This window comes from Malus sylvestris, chromosome 17 (genome assembly GCF_916048215.2).
Source record: "Malus sylvestris chromosome 17, drMalSylv7.2, whole genome shotgun sequence".
Classification (NCBI taxonomy): domain Eukaryota; kingdom Viridiplantae; phylum Streptophyta; class Magnoliopsida; order Rosales; family Rosaceae; genus Malus; species Malus sylvestris.
The window spans coordinates 3,385,918-3,403,764 of NC_062276.1; the positions used below are offsets into that span (position 1 = coordinate 3,385,918).

The 17,847-nt window shown below is 40.3% G+C and overlaps 4 protein-coding genes across 4 annotated transcripts; 2 read left to right on the forward strand and 2 right to left on the reverse strand.

Moving 5' to 3' along the window:
- The first annotated feature begins 1,556 nt into the window (after positions 1-1,556).
- On the forward strand, positions 1,557-3,918 carry LOC126611667 (pectate lyase-like). The gene is made up of 4 exons (XM_050280042.1): positions 1,557-1,989; positions 2,277-2,961; positions 3,064-3,306; positions 3,400-3,918. The coding sequence occupies exons 1-4, from the start codon at positions 1,778-1,780 to the stop codon at positions 3,622-3,624; spliced, it is 1,365 nt and encodes a 454-aa protein (XP_050135999.1). The 5' UTR covers positions 1,557-1,777; the 3' UTR covers positions 3,625-3,918.
- Positions 3,919-4,442: 524 nt separating this feature from the next.
- Positions 4,443-9,864, reverse strand: LOC126611663 (FACT complex subunit SSRP1-like). The gene is made up of 16 exons (XM_050280037.1): positions 9,698-9,864; positions 8,881-9,066; positions 8,480-8,585; positions 7,903-8,039; positions 7,612-7,695; positions 7,418-7,512; positions 7,142-7,250; positions 6,831-6,917; positions 6,655-6,747; positions 6,337-6,534; positions 6,094-6,239; positions 5,858-6,008; positions 5,322-5,420; positions 5,052-5,237; positions 4,875-4,953; positions 4,443-4,778 (listed from the first exon to the last, which is right to left on the reverse strand). The coding sequence occupies exons 1-16, from the start codon at positions 9,749-9,751 to the stop codon at positions 4,657-4,659; spliced, it is 1,932 nt and encodes a 643-aa protein (XP_050135994.1). The 5' UTR covers positions 9,752-9,864; the 3' UTR covers positions 4,443-4,656.
- Positions 9,865-12,460: 2,596 nt separating this feature from the next.
- Positions 12,461-14,590, forward strand: LOC126611669 (AP2-like ethylene-responsive transcription factor At1g79700). The gene is made up of 7 exons (XM_050280043.1): positions 12,461-12,836; positions 12,923-13,005; positions 13,152-13,249; positions 13,334-13,407; positions 13,507-13,557; positions 13,659-13,735; positions 13,983-14,590. Exons 1-7 carry the CDS (start codon positions 12,607-12,609, stop codon positions 14,588-14,590), a joined length of 1,221 nt encoding a protein of 406 aa, XP_050136000.1. The 5' UTR covers positions 12,461-12,606.
- A 407-nt stretch (positions 14,591-14,997) lies between these two features.
- On the reverse strand, positions 14,998-17,233 carry LOC126611661 (uncharacterized). The gene has a single exon (XM_050280031.1). The coding sequence runs from the start codon at positions 17,145-17,147 to the stop codon at positions 15,108-15,110; it is 2,040 nt and encodes a 679-aa protein (XP_050135988.1). The 5' UTR covers positions 17,148-17,233; the 3' UTR covers positions 14,998-15,107.
- Positions 17,234-17,847: the final 614 nt, after the last annotated feature.

Sequence of the window (17,847 nt, forward strand, 5' to 3'; positions counted from 1 at the left end):
TTAAATGGTGGCCGTCGGATATCGCTTTCCTCACCGTTGATTTGTCTATTTTCTGGATTTTTTTATTTTTTGTGAATTTACAGGTGAGACTTGGAGTTTCGGCCAAGCTAATTTGATTTGTTGAATTTTACCAAATTGGTCTTTTTCTTTTCCCCAAAGCAAAGGACTTTTTCTTTTTTTCCTATAATTTACCAAGAAAATAAATAATAGGTTTTTTTTATATAGTTTATTCATCATTTTCTTTGTGTTGAAAAATAAAATGGTTGTGATGATCGTATAATAACAAAATTGGTGGCTGTGACAGTGACATCACTTGTTTAGTACTACAAGAAGATTGGAATTATTTGAGGAAATCGTAGCAATTGTTCTTCAATTTTAACTCAATCAGAGTAATAGTCTATCAATTAAAAATATGTGACTATTAGTCCCTCAACTTCTCAAAACGTGTAACGATGTTCCCCTTCGTCAACTCTGTTAGAACTTCCGTCAAAATGAGTCACGTGTCATGGATGTAAGGTTGAATCAAGGGACAAATATGGAAACCAAATGAGAAAACTGTAGCAATGTTCCCTCAATTTTAATCCAATTGGAGAAGTGGTCTCTCAATTTTAACTCAATTGAAACAATGTTCCCTTAACTTTAACCCAATTGGAGCAACGGTCCCTCAACTTTAGCCCAATTGTAACAATGGCCCCTCCAACATGACTCATTTTGACGGATTTGACGAAAAAATCATAGTTTCACGTTTTGATGAGTTAAGGGATCAATAGTCATAAACTTTTAGTTAATGGAACATTGCTCCAATTGGATTAAAATTGAGAGACCATTACTACAATTTTTCTGAAATTATATTGATGACAATTTGCCCTTCATTGACAATTAAATAATTAAGGTACCAAAGTTATGAATGAAACAACATTATCGAAATTTCCACCATATTTTGGAGTATGACATGCATCGTAAAAGGATCTCTAACGGAGATGTCATATGTAAAAATCAAATTTAAATTTAATAGATTATGTGGCAATTTAATATCATGCAAAACCATAGACAGATATGTCAAAATGTTTCATTATGTATTATTTTCTTTTGTTATATTTATGAGTTATTAAAGAAGTGGAAAGTAACCATTTCAAAGAAACAAAACAGGTTGTATTGATTGTGGGGAAGATTATGGTTAATTATAACTAATAATCAATTATAACCCATGAAGGAGATTAGTTAAGGATATGCTAATTAAGTACATGATTGTGGTTTGATTGTACCACTTCTGTTAGCTAACTGCAATCTAATAGAAATGATCTGGATGCGACGGAAAACTTCAACGAAACGATTGTAAATTTTCATCATTTGTCTGTCTATGAAACTGTATATCTCTTTCATCACGCAAATGTGGTGATGTATAGGGTGTTCCATTGAGTCATGTCCTCACATTTTGGGCAAACTGTCAACCTTTAGAGGAAGATGGTTCCCCACCTTCTACGATTCTAAATTTAGACAACGTTTTCTCTATATAATTCAAAATTTTCATTGCAAAAAAACAAGCAATACAATAGTATTGCAATATACTTTAGAATCTTTTTTTTTTTAATTTCAATTAATCTTTTTCAGGCAAGGTCTAGCTGGGCTGAATCTGACCCCGGTTAAAATCTGGGCTCGATCTCATAGACCTTGCCATTTCTAGAAACTTTGTTCTTAAAAATTTATAAAATTAAATTTACAAAAAAAAAAGGAAAGAAAAAACAAAAAAAAAGAGCAAAAAAATATACTTGGACCAATGGCGTCGAAGCTCAATTTGGCCCTTCTTATGATATCTTTCTGCATGCTGGTTCCAAGCTTGAAGGCAGAGACACAAAATGACACCCTCAACATTGCTGAGTTCGACTCTGTATGGCAGCAACGAGCCCTGAAAGCTCAGAAGGCAGCTCTCAAGGCCTACCAACCCAACCCGGAACAAGTAACCGAGGACTTCAACGAAAGCGTTGAAATGTACGTAAATTCGACATTTTCATCCTTAATTCTCTTCAAATTTTGTTTATCAATCTATATTGTTGCGTTTCTTTCCCAATGTCTGTATCATTTCATCTAAATACAGTCTTTTAAAAGAAGGGCGACGGTAATCAGTAGTAGTGCTCGAAATTGATCATGCATGATGATAATGCAGGGTTTTTAACGTTTATGTTGTACATATATGGTCTATTTATTAAAAACGAGATGATAATTAGTTAGATGGTACAAATAACAATATCCTTAATCGACCATGCATGATAACGCAGGACCATCATTGAGGACGACCACGACGATGATCATGCTGCGGGCAACAGCACAGGGAGGCATCTGTTAGGCAAACGTTACACGGGCCCTTGCAAGGCCACAAACCCTATCGACCGCTGCTGGCGGTGCCAGGCCAACTGGGCTGACAACCGCAAGCATCTGGCCAGCTGCGTGAAAGGCTTCGGCCGCAAGACACGCGGAGGCAAGAAAGGGGCTTACTACATCGTCACCGACTCTTCCGACGACAATATCCATGACCCTAAGCCCGGAACCCTACGTCACGCCGTGATCCAAAAGCAACCCTTGTGGATCATATTTGCACGCAGCATGGTCATCAGGCTGACCCAGGAGCTCATAGTAACAAGCCACAAGACAATTGACGCACGCGGGGCAAATGTGCATATTGCTCATGGCGCTGGGATCACACTCCAGTTCGTGCAGAACGTGATTATTCATGGCCTCCACATCCACGACACTGTACCGGGCAATGGAGGTATGATCAGGGACTCCGTGGATCACATCGGGATTCGCACGCATAGCGACGGAGATGGTATCTCCATCTACGGATCGTCTAACATTTGGCTCGACCATCTTTCTATGTGGAATTGCGCCGATGGGCTCATCGACGCCATTCAAGGGTCCACTGCTATAACCATATCCAACAGCCACTTCACCCGTCACAACGACGTACGTTTTTATTTTTTTTAAAATGATAATGGTCGGGAAATGTTATTGACACTGCAAAATAAGATAACAAAGAGTAACTAATTGGCGACACTAATGGTGCAGGTGATGCTTTTCGGAGCTAGCGATGGGTTTTCTGGGGATGCAATCATGCAGATAACGGTTGCATTTAACCATTTCGGCAAGGGATTGATACAGAGAATGCCAAGATGCAGATGGGGATTTATCCATGTTGTGAACAATGACTACACACATTGGCTCATGTATGCCATCGGAGGAAGCTCTCACCCCACAATTATCAGCCAGGGCAACCGATTCATCGCCCCACCGAACCAGGCTGCAAAAGAAGTACATACACGAACACAATATTATCAATTAATACGTACGCGAACACATGATTACTGAAGTAATGTTTTAATTTTGTGACGCTTGAATTTACAGGTGACGAAGAGAGACTATGCACCGGAGAGCGTATGGAAGAGCTGGCAATGGAGATCAGAAGGAGATCTTATGATAAACGGAGCATTCTTTGTTCAATCTGGTGTGCCTAGCAAGAACCATGGATTTGGAAGGTTAGACGTCATGAAGGCAAGGCCAGGTACATACGTCACAAGGCTCACACGCTTTGCAGGTTCTCTCAACTGCAAGGTTGGCCACCCATGCTAGAACAAACATAAAAGAGCTAACTATATATCAATGGTGATCAAATGGATAGGCGGCCGGCCGGTGCCGGAAGGTGAAGTGTGATAACTGAAGAGAAACAAATGAAGAAGTGATGGTGAAGTGCAGAGAAATGTGGATATGGATTCTTTTACTTGCTTGTTTTTTTTTTTTTTGTGTTTTAATCTATATTATGTATTAACAAACCCAAGGGTTATGTTGTAGTAGTATTTACACCCTAAGAAATAAAAAGCAAATAAACGCGAGAGATAATCCAATCCAATTTTGCGGAGTAATGAACATTGTTTGCGAGTACGAAAGGTTTTTAATTCTTAATTTTAAATTTTTTTGGATTTCTATTCCTTTTCTTTTGTAGCAAGAAATATATACAGTTCGAAACGTCCCTAAACAAAAAATTTACTTCGTAAAAAGAATAAGATTGTAGATAATACAACGATATCCGACTGTCGTTCGTGGCATCGCTACCGTCTTCAGGTACAAAAGAGATGAAAGTAGGGTGCCTTGAAAGAAAATGTAGTTTTAGATTGAGAATTGGTATTGGAAACATTTGAAAATTTAACCAGAAAAGATTTAGGCAAATCATAAATGAGGGTCCATATTTCCTGTGAAGTTCAGGAGTTGGAACACCACCATAGGCAACAGCGGCCACCGCCACTGCTGCCTCCGATTGCAATTAAAGAAGATTGAAATAAGGGTTAAGATAGAGGAGACCACCGGAGGTAGTTGTTCTACCAACAATGAAAGAAGAGCACAACAAATATTTTGTGTTGAAGCATGCAAGACACCGTACTGGGAACTCGGAGTATCTGAAAATAGTCGTCTCGGCACGAAAACGGGTATTTTATGACCTAACTAGTACATCAAGTATATAATGTTAACCATACATTGTACAAAGAAAATAAATAGATGCAAGAAAGAAACGAACACAGATCCTACCGATGAGCTAGAGCTCAAGGAAACACTACTCTTCGAACTAAAAACTGCCTCGTTCCATTTCCTGTCTTAATCTACGCGCTTTCAATCAGATTCGTTCCCCGAATCTATGTTCATGGGTTGGGGGTTCTTGTAGCCGTTAATTTCATCCTTGTAGCGTTCTTTATCTTGACGAGCCTTTGCTTCATATGGCTCCTTTTCATCAGCTGAAAAATGGAAAACATGGCGTTAAGTTGTAATTCGCAGAAATTCATCATGTTGTGGAAGCACGCTGGATGCAATTTCAGTCGAAGCATACATACCCGACATCTTTTTCCACTTCTCTCCAAGTGCTCTCCCCACAGCGGTAAACGCAATTCCAGGGTTCTCTCTCCTTACATTCTGTGGTCAACACAAATAAGGTCGGTAATTTTCTTCGAAACATCGATAAGAACCTCAACCAAAAGTTAGAACCAATAGGCAGAAATTAAAAAACCCACCTCTCTCTCCGTATTTGAGAAGAACATGAAACCAGACATCGCTCTTTTCGGTGCATTTGGATCCTTTTTCTTCTTCTGTTTTTTCTTCTTTGAACCATCTTCACCTGCATCTTTGGTTTTTTGTTTCTTGGAAGATGGTACCTTGGAAGTTGAAGGTTCCTTACGAGACTCCTTTTTCGCAGGCTTCTGAAATTGACAATTCATGTTACATTGATAAATCTTCTCACAATTATACTTATTAGGCCAGCAAAATTAATAGAAATGACTTGCCTCTTTTTCACCTCCGCTTTCACTAGCATCAGAATCATCCTCCCCGGAGTCATCAGTAGGAGAACCTCCATCATCCTTGTCAATAACAAAATCTTCATCCTGCCAAAGTTAAACACGTTTAACACATTTAGACTGGAATATCACACGACACAGTCAACACATAAGTGTACGGATGCATGAAACCACTAGAACTAACCACAAATAAAGAGTGCCCAAGGAAAACAGTTATGGAATTACCAACTATCCCAAAAAATTTTGATTAAAGTCCGAACGACATAATTGATGTATGTTTTAAGTGTGGATAGAGTATCTACTACGAGTGTCCTGTTCACAAACATCCGCTTTTACAAACCACAGAAGAACTTTCAGCATTTTACAGATCGACGAAGGATATACATAGCAATAGGGAAGAAAAATATAAGTAGTTTACCAAACTGTATCCTATTAATAGTGCAGTCCATGATATATTCAATCCAAAGAGAATCAGACCAAGAAAAAAACAAAAGTAAACAAATAATATAGGATAAAAGTTCCACCTCTTCGTCACTCTCATCATCACCAGCTTCATTCTTCACACGGACAAGATGCGGGTCAACAGCATCATCATCTGCGTCATCAAGAAGAGGAGCCACACCACCATTTGCTGCTTGGCCTTCTCCTAAGTTCATGATTTTGAGACCCTTTGAACTGCACATGACATGTGGCCAAAAGGTCAAATTTTAAAATCCACAGCACCAAAGACCAACTATGGAAACCAGCACTCATTACCAACCTGATGAAGTCAAAAAGATTATGATATTCATTCCTCTGAATGTTTCGGAACAGGTGTTCTTGCTCACTTTTGAGTCGGATGAGAAGGTCAAAATAGTGCATATTTGAGCCTCCAGCGCCATGCCTCTCAAATTCCACATAGTCAATCTTGTAACAGAAACACCAAAAAGAAAAAGGGTGAGGTTCCACTTATCAATCGGGTATATCAGCACTATAATCTCAATCATATGCATGCATATTCTACCTGATCATGAAGAATAAGGGTGGGAGGTTTTGGTAGAAAAAAGAAGCTCTTCTCCAGAGGATATAGAACACCATCTTCAGCTTTCAATGAAGATTTGACAGCATAACCATCTTGACAGCTGCGGAATTTTCCCGGTTTCGTAACTTTGGCACCAGACAAGCCACGCAGTATTGTGGTGAACACTTCATGCATTAGTCCCTGTTAATTTAAAAATAAAAGAAATAACGGCAGCACACGTCAATTAGCACACTGTTTTAAACAAATAAAACAACAGTTAGTTAGATTACAATCTTCAGGAGAGTAGAAGGAACTATCTACCTTATAAGATAGTTCTAACTTGTCCTTGTACTTCGTGTTCAAAAGTTCTTCACTCATTGCCAGGTCGGTTTGATACACGAGGTCAGTTTCAAACTTCACAAGACAGAAGATGTCAATTGAAGGAAACAATGAAAAAGTCAAACCGCTGATCAACAAGGCAAAGAAACAAACACTACCTGCAAAACAATATGTGGGTACAATGTTTGCCCTTTACGGATAGGAGGATCAAGAGTAACAACAACATAGGTATGAGGCTGGTTAGACTGCACAAACAAAGAATCTATTATAGACATGCCAAAGCCACAGTAACTGGTTCCAAGAATGGAGTAATTAGAACACCGACAGTCCTTTCAGCCCTTGAAAAGAACTCACTAATATGCATGGAACAATGTTATAGGTAAGGTAACTAAGCTAATTATGTATAACAAAAGCTTTGGAAGAAGAACAAGTGAAAAACTAATTCTAGTGCCCAAGATAAGATTGAAACCTTCGGAAGTAGAAACAGCCGAACAACACTGCTGTACTGAATTTTGAAATCATTAGCCTGTCCTTGTAGCCGCAAGAATGAAAGATGAAGTTCCACGCTGTAGCGACCCCTACATTAAACAAGTACTTCCATTAGCCTGGCATTGCATATGGAAAGAAATCCATGCACCAGCATAGTACATATACGCATAATCTAATAAATACAGAAGGCGCATGTTCCTATGCTAGTATGGATCGAAGTAGGTGCAGTATCCCTAGCATTTTCATTAATATCTACCTTGGTGTGAGGATTGCAATGCTATCAAATGTGGTAACAGCATCTTCACCTCCAGAACCAACATCTGCCATCGACGAGATTTTGTCACGGAAAACCTACATAATATTCAATTAGAAATTATCAATATATCAATTGCAAGATCAATGAAAAAAAGGACCTACAAAACTCTTATCACATAGCAAGAACTTACTTACCTGAGCAGGAGGATGACTCTCGTCACCAACAAATTGAGTGTTGGAGTTAGGTATATGAAAGCTTATTTCCATCAATGAATCTTTCTGTTGTAAATATAACACAAATAGAAAAATACTCATAAGCAAACAACTCAGTATGAAACTATTAATTACTCGAGAAAAAACCTAGATTTTATGCCAAAGAGAGCTCATATCTAACTATGGGTAACTTTAGAACCATAAGTATAAATGTAGAAAACTCCCACCATCTTTAGGAAAAAGTATATGAAACACCAAATGTAAGCAACAAACCTCATTAGCTCCTGTGGTATCATCCACATGGAACTCTAAGATGACATCATTTTTTCCCTGAAGTTGTGTTTGTGAGACATCAGCCAAAGATACCTCAAATGCTTGCTTGGAGTCAACCAAGAAAGTCAGCATATTCCCTGCAGAACAGAAGAGATGTTTAACAAACCAATGATACAACCAAGGGAATCATTATCATCAGAGAAGGAATCATACATGGACGAATGGTAAAAAAAATCATAACAGAACTGCACAAGACCATTTCTTAAGGATATTAAACATGCACAAAAAGAAATGTCCAGTTGCTCTAAGACTCCATAAAAGACAAAGCATTAAGTTGAAAAATGCGAAAACAGAAGAACCAACTTCAAGCAATTTCAGCTGCACATTATGTTTAAAGATGTAGCAAGCAGAAATCATTTTCCCAACTTTCATCCAATGAGAAATTGAGAATCTATCCACATACCAAAAAACATGGAAGAAAGCAATTTACAAGAAAAAAGTGATCATAACAAAGAATGCAAGGTAGATCAAAATAAGTAAACAACAGGCAACTTGAATATAAGAGAACATCACTGACCACTTAAATCCACTTCTCCCCAATTACGTCCGCTTACAGAAAGTTGCTTCTCCGCCGGTGTTAACCCACATGTATTTTGAAAATAATTGGTCAAACTAGTGACGTCCTACAATGCAAGCACAGCATTAAAGAGCCAAGAATCAGTATGCAGTTCACATCCCTGCAGAGCATCATTGACTGAAAGCTACTTTTTAGTTTAGTCTATCATAACTCAAAATCACAATTGGCATGCCTCAGATGCATGAAAAAAAAATACTCAGTTTAAACCGTCACCTTGTGAATGAAAGTTCTTATGGATGTGCATTTGTTAAATAATTACAAGACTTTTTGTAAAATATATTAAACAAAAACATAAGACAAGAAGTGGATCAGTGAATAATTCTATGTAAATGCTCACCAACCTGGTCACGAAATCCAATGAACTTGTAGTATAACCCGTCTTTAATCTGAACACCAAGTTGGTTAGTCTTTGGGACCTTCATCCATGTTACCCCAACAATGTCAGCTTTATCAACCTCGACTGCTTTACCACCTCCCTGTTTTTTCCATAAAATTCCTCCTGAAAATATTTTAAGCTGCCCTGGATTCTGCATTCCACATGCAACACAATGAGTAAGTTTACATTTCCTCCATAGCTCATTAATCACTTCACCACTTCAGGTTTCACCATCTCAGCAAATTCAAAAATCTGAATATAAAGCAATAAACTTCTACCGAATGCAATCAAATCAGGAAGGAACAAACTTTTCTTCCTCGGATTTCCATGGCAACCAAGCAGAGCATATTCAAATTTCTCGTCACCAAAAAGTGAAAGACTTTATTGAAACTTAAACGGATGGAAATTCAACACGAACAACCGAAACAAAACCCCGACTTCCCTATCCCAAACCCTACGATTCCCGCTCTGCACAAAATTAATAATTACAAATTTCTCCACAACCAAATTGCACAAAAATCAAAGAAAAATCCAGGAAGAAACAAATTAGGGTTTCAAAGGGACCAATAGAAAGAAAACCCAGCTACCGGAATCCCCAAAAACCCTCATTTCTACACGAAATTCAACCGACCCAAATAAACTGAAACCAACTTCATTCCCAAATCAAAGAGGACTCATTCATATCGCATTTGAAAAAGTTCAGAAGGAAAAACCCTAATCGACGAACGAAACCCCAAAAATTCCAGCTACCACGAATCGGAGCGGGGAATAGAGAAACTCACCGTGCCGCCGCGGCCTCCGAGGGAGATGTTGTTGAAGAGGTGGCCGTCCGTCATGGTTTCTCACGGTCGAGGAATCGAACCCGAGCTGCGGAGCCAAGCTTCGAGCATGAGAGAAAGAAGCGGTGAAGATTTGAAGAGTGAGGGAGTGTGCGTTTGAGATGGTGGGAGTGGGAGAGGAGGGTGTTTTATAGTTGGATTGGCTGTGCGCAATGCGCACTGCCCCCAATGCGCGCCAATTGGGATGCGATGTTGGTGTTGCGCTGTCGTTTTGAAACCCAAGCAAGCCCAACTATAAACTAATTGGGCTGGGTTGGTATCTGGCCCATTCACAAGCCCGTTTATACGGACTTTTCTTTTTTGGCATTTTATCTACCGTGGTTCTTGAAATAGGCATAATTCCTTAGTTCTTGAGATTGAAAAACGATATAAGTGATCCCTGAGTTTGTCCAACGCCAATCATTTTGGTCATTCCGTGAAAATTCTTCGTTCAATTAAGGGTAATTTTTGTCCAATCAACCCCTTTCCATTTCACAGAGATTTCTCACAGAATGACCAAAATGATTGAAAGTGGACAAATTTAGGGACCATTTTTATCGATTTTCACTAGACCAAAGTGAGGAGTTATGTCAATCTTAAAAACCAATTTAACTAAAAAGACCTTTCCTTTTATGTTGAAAATAAAGGAGAGGTCAAATGAGAATAAAACTTGAATCTCTATATAGGATCTCGAGTCTTTACATTTAAAAACCGTGCATTTACCAGCAATTTATAAAATTTAAAACATTCAAACGATCCAATGACGCTGGAGAGAACAGGTTAGCTTGAATTTATTTTTCCTCGTTTATCTCATTCTCTAAATTGAACATATCCTGCCGTTAGACCTCGTTTCAACTCCTCCCTCCATCTCCTCCCTCCATCTCCTCCGTTTCTTTTGCTCTGAAAGATGATACATAAGCTTGATCTCCAATGTGGGATTGACCAATCTTTGGTTGCTAAGAATTGAAGAAGTCAAAAGAGAATAAAACTTGAAAAAAAAGTTTCCTAATTAATTGTATTAACATACTTGTCGGCACACTGAAAAAATCCCCCTATGAAGAGGGAGGAGATTGGAAAACGGAAGCCTGAACGGGTGTTACCATCAATTTTCAATAAAATGACAAACTTAATCTCTTCTCCAGAGTTATTGGATCATTGTAATGCTTAAAATTTTATAAAATGCGAGTGAATGCATAACCCTAACTACATAGACTCGGAATTCCTTAAATATATATTAGTTAGTACTACAATTAGCAAGTACATTATGAGAAGTAATATAATATATAACAATATTAACTACAATTCTGTTGAAATTATTATTTTCAAAGAAAAAAATTCCTAGAAAACACCGTGGTATCCGTAGGCATCAGACTCAAAAAAGCATCAGAACCTGAATGTAATTAATTACTATATTAATTAAAAACTAACTAAACATAAAATTCCAAACTATCCGATGAGCCCTAAGGAATTTTAGAATCAGAAACCGACCAGCTGTTTAAAAAAAAAATCATTATTTCTTGACAAACACTCCATCTTTCTACTTGTTTTCTTGCTTTTTCTACAGTGCTCTACTGTTCTTGTTATATATATAAAATAAGATAAACATGGTTGATTCGCAGGAACTTGCAGCTGGTCGATGTCAATGGACATGGATCCTCTCTGGATCCATTGGTCCTCATCCACCAAATTCTATAATTCGGGTTATTGAAATTTGATCAAACGGTTAAAGTTATTATAACTTTTAAAATTGACCCCCGTTTGTAACCGTTGTATCAAATTTTAAATGTCCAGATTAACCGGATTTGGTAGATTAGGACCAATGGATCCGGAGGGGATCCATGTCTGATGTCAATGACCAAGATCAGCCGGAACTTTCAGCTGGTCGATGTCAATGACCAAGATCAGCACACGCATTCTTTTTTTAATCTTTTATTTTGTTGGGTTGTTTCGGTCACCTTCATGCCAGCTGCTTAAAACTTTCGGCATAAGAGTAAATCTGTCGAATCACTAGTTGTATTGTACATTATCATGTGCCTGTCTCTCTAATATTCAGTGATTATATAGAAATATAGTTGCATTATAATCAGTGACAACCAAAAATTTCACTCGTAGATCTTAGTGAGAACAAATTTAAAGGGGGTATGAGTTTTACTTCATATCAATCTTTAGACAATGTGGATCTAGTATGTTGATTGCTATAAGTAAATGAGGTTGAAACTCAAATCTTATATGAACAAATTAACCGCAATTAAACTTTGAAAGTTACTTTTGATGCTTGAAAGTTACCCAAATTTAAATTATGTAATTATTGCAGATGTGGATTATGTCAGTTCGTAAGAAAAATACATATATAGATTAAATCAGTTGGTTATGACAATGTGTCGTCTACCCTATTGCACCAAGTTAAAATCATCCTTCCCTTTTGAAATATATATATACATGTGTGTGTGTAATTGTATATTATATACACTACCATTGAATGGCCGGGAAAACCCTTCAAGAATTTAAACTGGCATGAAACCTTGCACATGTTGACTGGCATGCCGCATGCAGCAGCAGCAACGAACCGGCCACATGAGCAACTCCAAAACCACATGGAACCTTTAGAATTTTGGATATTTGTGTTTACCAAACACAGTACGGACATTCTCAAAATTTTCTTACATGCTTTGATTTCATCGTTCCCCTTTTCTAATCCAAAACAGTTGTGACAACACAAAACAACAACAGCATAAATCCGAAACAAGCACACAAATTTTATAAACGTTCAAATATCCTTCCTTACCGTCTAAGCAACCACGGAAACAAAGACCACAGATTGAAGGAAGAAGAGAAATAAAAGAACCCGATCGATCAAGGGCTTGTTGTAAGAGATGGAGTTGACGATGGTGAAGAACGAAGAGAACCCTGGGAGGCGCCGCCTGTGTGCAGAAGACCCTGAGGCTCAGGCAGCCCGGTGTGTCAAGAGAAGGAGAAGAGACCCGCCTCCAGTTGCGGTTAGTTGTGACAACAGCCAGACTGAGCAGAAGTTGCCGCAAAAGCTAGCTGATCAAACTGTTACTACCACCATGAAGAGAAGCTCGAGATTTCGGGGTGTCAGCAGGTTAGAAAAGAACATAAGTTCTAATGGTTTTTTGTGGTTTCTTCTTTCGTGTGTAAAAATATTGAGGTAAATTGTTTGTTTAACAGGCATCGGTGGACTGGTCGATTCGAAGCTCACTTGTGGGATAAGCTCTCATGGAATGTAACACAGAAGAAGAAAGGGAAACAAGGTAGATTATACGTTCATTTTGTTTTATTTATTTATTTTACTTCACTATTTTTAATCATCTAGCCTTCTGGTACTGATATCTCCTTCCTTGTTTGAAATCTTGTGTTGTATCGTATCGCTTTCTGATGGACTATTTGGACTGAGCAGTTTACCTTGGAGCTTATGGCGAAGAAGAATCTGCTGCAAGAGCATATGATTTAGCAGCGCTCAAGTACTGGGGAGCATCGACTTTCACCAACTTCCCGGTACGAAATCTCAAGACAACGTAAGGTTGTGTGCTTTTGCATGGTTTTGGAAGTTTAACATAAAACCCTAATGTTAATTTGCAGATATCGGACTATGAGAAAGAAATCGAGATCATGCAATCTGTGACGAAAGAAGAGTTTTTGGCCTCGTTAAGAAGGTACGACCTCGAACGTCTTTCTGCAGAAAGACTTCTGCAGTTGAGAATTTCCTTGATCTCTGAGTTTCCTAAAATATTAGGTGTTTCCTTTTGTTACAGAAAAAGCAGTGGATTTTCAAGAGGTGTATCTAAGTACAGAGGAGTAGCAAGGTACCATTCTTAATATTTCGATTATCTTCGAGTCAAATTCTTCGAAAAATTACTAATGAAGAAACGTGTCTGATTATTTTGTGCATATGTATATTTTGCAGGCACCATCATAACGGCAGATGGGAAGCAAGAATCGGAAGAGCTTTCGGAAACAAGTACCTCTACCTTGGCACTTACAGTAAGTTGTCTTCAAACCCGAAAACCAGTTACAGTGAAATAAGCTGTCGCGAAAGAGGAAATTGAAAAATAATCTGTGCAACGCGTTTGTTCTTAACGATCTATCAACAATTATTGATGATATATCAACACGTTAATGATGATATATCAACAATCGGTTATTTATTAAAGAATAGACGTCCGCTCCATGGTTGGACTATTGAAATCATAACGAAGATGCTGAGCGACGTGTTTCTATGTCATTTCAGGTACCCAAGAGGAAGCAGCTCGCGCCTACGACATTGCAGCGATTGAGTACAGAGGGATCAATGCCGTCACCAATTTTGACCTGAGTTCTTACATAAGATGTTTGAAGCCAAAAGCTGGCGACACCGTAGCCACTCAAGAACCAGAAGCAGTCACAGAGCCTCAGAACATGCCGTTCATGACCAGTGGTTACATCCCAGCAGACGAAACATCCTTCTCACACACCAACCCTTTTGCCTCTGACTATCTGAACTCTCCGCGAAAGCAAGAAGTCACCCGAAGCAGCACCAATCTTAACGCCGGCAGCAAGTCATCTTCTCCCACTGCACTTGGTCTCCTCCTTCAATCATCAATATTCCGAGAGCTGGTTCAGAAGAACTCAAATTTCTCCGAGGATGACAGCACCGATGGCGAGGAACCAAAGAACCAACCCCAGGCGGGTAGCGATGATGAGTACGGTGGAATCTTCTATGAGGGAACCGGCGACAATCCATTTGATTGCTCCTCCACCACCGACGGCGACAATCCATGGAACAACATTGCAAGCACGATTTTGCTCAATCAACCCACAAAGGCAAATGCTTCGGAGACTCTATTCTTCGTTTCTTAGATGCATGCGAAACAGAACAAGAACATCTTCGTATGGGAAGAAAATTTTGTATTATTTGTAAGCAAGCAGAACTGGCGCATCAAATGTACAGAGTTCGAGATTGATGCTGCATATCGATTTAAATTAGACACCTTAATAACGTCGAGTTTCTGCACCAACCACTTCCCTTCAAATTTTTTTTGGCCAACCGACTTCCGCAATCCGTGGAACCTAGTGTTAACTTGCAGCTGCTATGGTCTCACACTGGGTTCCACGGATCGTCTATACATGTGGCCCTATAGACGGTTTCCTGGAAGTCGGTTTAAAAGAACAACGCCACCATAAAAGTAACACATACCCTCAAATTCTATGAAATGCATACAGTTCCTGGTAATTAAGTGATGAACTTGAAGTAATGGGGAAGGAAGTTATGAGCAAAACTGAAGACTAGACCTGACATACGAATCATGTTCCTTACAGAAATACAGTGTAGTATTGAATTCAAAAGATACAAACCTTAGCTTCCTCTAAAAGCGTTTCAAAATTGCTTACGTTTATTTCTGAAGACTTTATCTCGTTTAGAATGAAGATAAAAGGCAACAGCGATAACAAATCCCACCATGAAGATCCCATTCCACGGAACTGGTGGATCTTTGAAACATACAAGGGATACCTCCACTTCTTGGGAGGCTTGATAGACGAGAGAGTGGATAGCGTATAGGTCGTGGTCTGAGGACCGCAAATAAAACAAAGCCATCCCAAAATCCAAAAGCGACATTGCAGAGACTGCTTTGTCCAGCTTGTACCTGAACAAGTTCCACCTCTGTATGAATTCAACGTGTCGACTACGCTTAAGGAGCTTTCTTTCCCCGCCATGTGCAGCTATGGATTGGAGAACATCTACAGCACTCGATATGGTGTAATTCAGAGATGTCAAAAGAACATTTCTCCGAGCAGCATCCTTCTGTACGAATGATAAGGATGAAATCTCAGAGAACGGCCCAAAGGGAGTCTGGCCAATACTCCATGTGTAATCCACCAATGTAGTATTGTGCCTAGGGCTCCACAGCATATGGGTCGGTGACACTCCCCACATGCTCTGCAAAATCGAACCAACAAGTGGTCTCTCAAGCTCTCTTGTTTGCGTAAACACATGACGCCCATTACAGTTATAATCACTCACAGTCTGCGTGTTCTTCGTCCTCACTGCAATAACCATGTCTTTAAAAGCAACTGATTGGTGATACCTATCGAGCAACAACAGCATGTTGTAGTCCAAATCAAACACATAAACAGGAAGAACCCTAGCAAAATCCTCCTCAGGGAGCCCAGCCACTCTCCTAAACTCCTCAGCCGAATCAGACAATATCTGATGCAATCGCTTCGAGTCCAAATACTCACTTGCAATCAAAGTATAGTTATCAAACAAGAACCTCGATGTATACGAGTTAGTAGACCTCGAAACCGCGAATGAACAAATCAGGCAGTCTGAGTAACTCACCCGACTAGTCCTGAAACTCAAAGTCTGATCCCCTAACAACAAACCATTACCATTTGCCTCATCCATAAACGTCCTCTCAATCAATTTCCAGTCCAAACCACTCGAATCCTTACCACCATCGGAACCATAAACATGTATGAACTGAACAATCAATGAATTCTCGAACTGAACAGGAATTCTCAAGGAGGGCACGAGAAGAACCTGGTAAGCACTCCAAACCAAGGAAGCCAAGTCAGCTAGCAGCGCCTTTTGAGCCTTGGGGCGGCCGTGCAACGCCGCCAGAGGATGAAACTCGCCTCTGGGCAGAACCCCATCACCTGAAAGCGCCGGGCCGTAATCGACCGGACCGGCGCCCAAATCGATCCAGATATACCGGTCTTTCCCGGTCCAAATGCTGCCCAAACACTTGGTGAATGCAGGGGAAGAGTCCCCAGATCCGTAATTGTATGCATAGGGTTTGGATTGCTTACCCATATCGAGGAAATACAAGTAAACGCCATGAACCGGCTTCTCTTTCTCGAAGTCCTGCTTGATGATTTGGTCGATTAAGTCGTAGGGGACGGAGAGGAGCGGCGATCGGAGGCTGGAGGTGGTTTTGGCGAGCTCGGAGCTTAGGGTTTTGGTGAGGAGGGATGCGAGAGAGGGGGAGTGAGAAACGTCGAGGTGGATAGAGTGCTGGACGGCGAGGCGGTGAGAGAAGGATTCGTAGGGGGCGATAACGTGGAAGTGGTTGGAGGGTTGGGAGGCGGCGGTGAGGAAGGAGGAGAGGAGGGCGGCGGAGCTGGGGGGGAAGGAGGGGCCGACAAGGCGGACGTGGAGAGAGACGGGGAGGGAGAGGGAGAGGAGAGAGGAGATGAGGGAGTGGGGGGTGTGGGAGAGAGGGGTAGAATGGAAAAGGGAGTTTTTGAGGGTGGAGGAGAGAGAGAGGAAGGAGTCATTGGTGGCATGGCGGTCAAGGCGGGATTGGTGGGTGAGGAAGGTGTCGAGACCTAGGATCGGGGCTGAGGTGGCGGTGGTTATGGCGGCGGTTAGGATCAGGAGAAGGAGGAGAGTGGTGGTAGTGGCCATGGTGGTCATCGAGGTCACTGTGATTTCACTGATTTGGGACTGAAATGAAGTTGCGGTTTGGTCTGAGACACCACACTCAATTTCGTTTTTCTTTTGTTTTTGGATAAATTACATAGAAACCCTCAGGTTTGAGGGTTTATTACAATCTCATACAACATCTTTAAAATATTTCACTTTCATACTTCACGTATTATTTTATTTCAAAATAACACATCCGTTAGATTTTCCATCCAATGGTCTGTTAAATACTGACGTGGCTGTCACATTTGTGTTGATGTGGCTGCCACGTGGCAAAATAATAATTTTTTTATACATTAATAATATTATAATATTAACTTTATTTAAAAAATTAAAAAAAAACACCAGAAAAACCCGAACCCAGTCCCCTTCCTTCCCCCTCACCTATCTGTAAAAATCCCTTCCCCCAAAATAAAAAGAAACCAAACCCGTCCCCCGCCGCGACCCACCTGCTCTTCCCCCCCCCTCCGCGACGACACAGTTGCGCCCCCCTCCGCGACGACCCATTTGCTCTCCCCCCCCCCCGGCGACAACCCACCGGCCTTCCTCTGCCGCGACGACCCACCTTCGACGATGAGCTTGCGACCCCCGCGAGCGACTGTTGCAGGTATTTGGGTTGTGGGTTGTGGTTTTTAGGCAGTGGGTTACATGTATTTAGGTTGCAGGGGTTTCTAAGAAAATTAGTGAAAAA

What these genes read in the sequence shown, in the direction of transcription:
- LOC126611667 (XM_050280042.1), top strand. Translation starts at nt 1,778, where the DNA reads ATGGCGTCGAAGCTCAATTTGGCCCTTCTTATGATATCTTTCTGCATG. An exon ending in TTCAACGAAAGCGTTGAAAT is followed by an intron (nt 1,990 to 2,276) that starts GTACGTAAATTC and finishes ATGATAACGCAG; the next exon opens with GACCATCATTGAGGACGACC. An exon ending in ACTTCACCCGTCACAACGAC is followed by an intron (nt 2,962 to 3,063) that starts GTACGTTTTTAT and finishes CTAATGGTGCAG; the next exon opens with GTGATGCTTTTCGGAGCTAG.
- LOC126611663 (XM_050280037.1), bottom strand. Translation starts at nt 9,751, where the DNA reads ATGACGGACGGCCACCTCTTCAACAACATCTCCCTCGGAGGCCGCGGC. An exon ending in ATTGCAATCCTCACACCAAG is followed by an intron (nt 7,251 to 7,417) that starts GTAGATATTAAT and finishes TGTTTAATGTAG; the next exon opens with GGGTCGCTACAGCGTGGAAC. An exon ending in ATGATGAGAGTGACGAAGAG is followed by an intron (nt 5,421 to 5,857) that starts GTGGAACTTTTA and finishes TAACTTTGGCAG; the next exon opens with GATGAAGATTTTGTTATTGA.
- LOC126611669 (XM_050280043.1), top strand. Translation starts at nt 12,607, where the DNA reads ATGGAGTTGACGATGGTGAAGAACGAAGAGAACCCTGGGAGGCGCCGC. An exon ending in TTTTTGGCCTCGTTAAGAAG is followed by an intron (nt 13,408 to 13,506) that starts GTACGACCTCGA and finishes CTTTTGTTACAG; the next exon opens with AAAAAGCAGTGGATTTTCAA. An exon ending in CCTCTACCTTGGCACTTACA is followed by an intron (nt 13,736 to 13,982) that starts GTAAGTTGTCTT and finishes ATGTCATTTCAG; the next exon opens with GTACCCAAGAGGAAGCAGCT.
- LOC126611661 (XM_050280031.1), bottom strand. Translation starts at nt 17,147, where the DNA reads ATGACCACCATGGCCACTACCACCACTCTCCTCCTTCTCCTGATCCTA.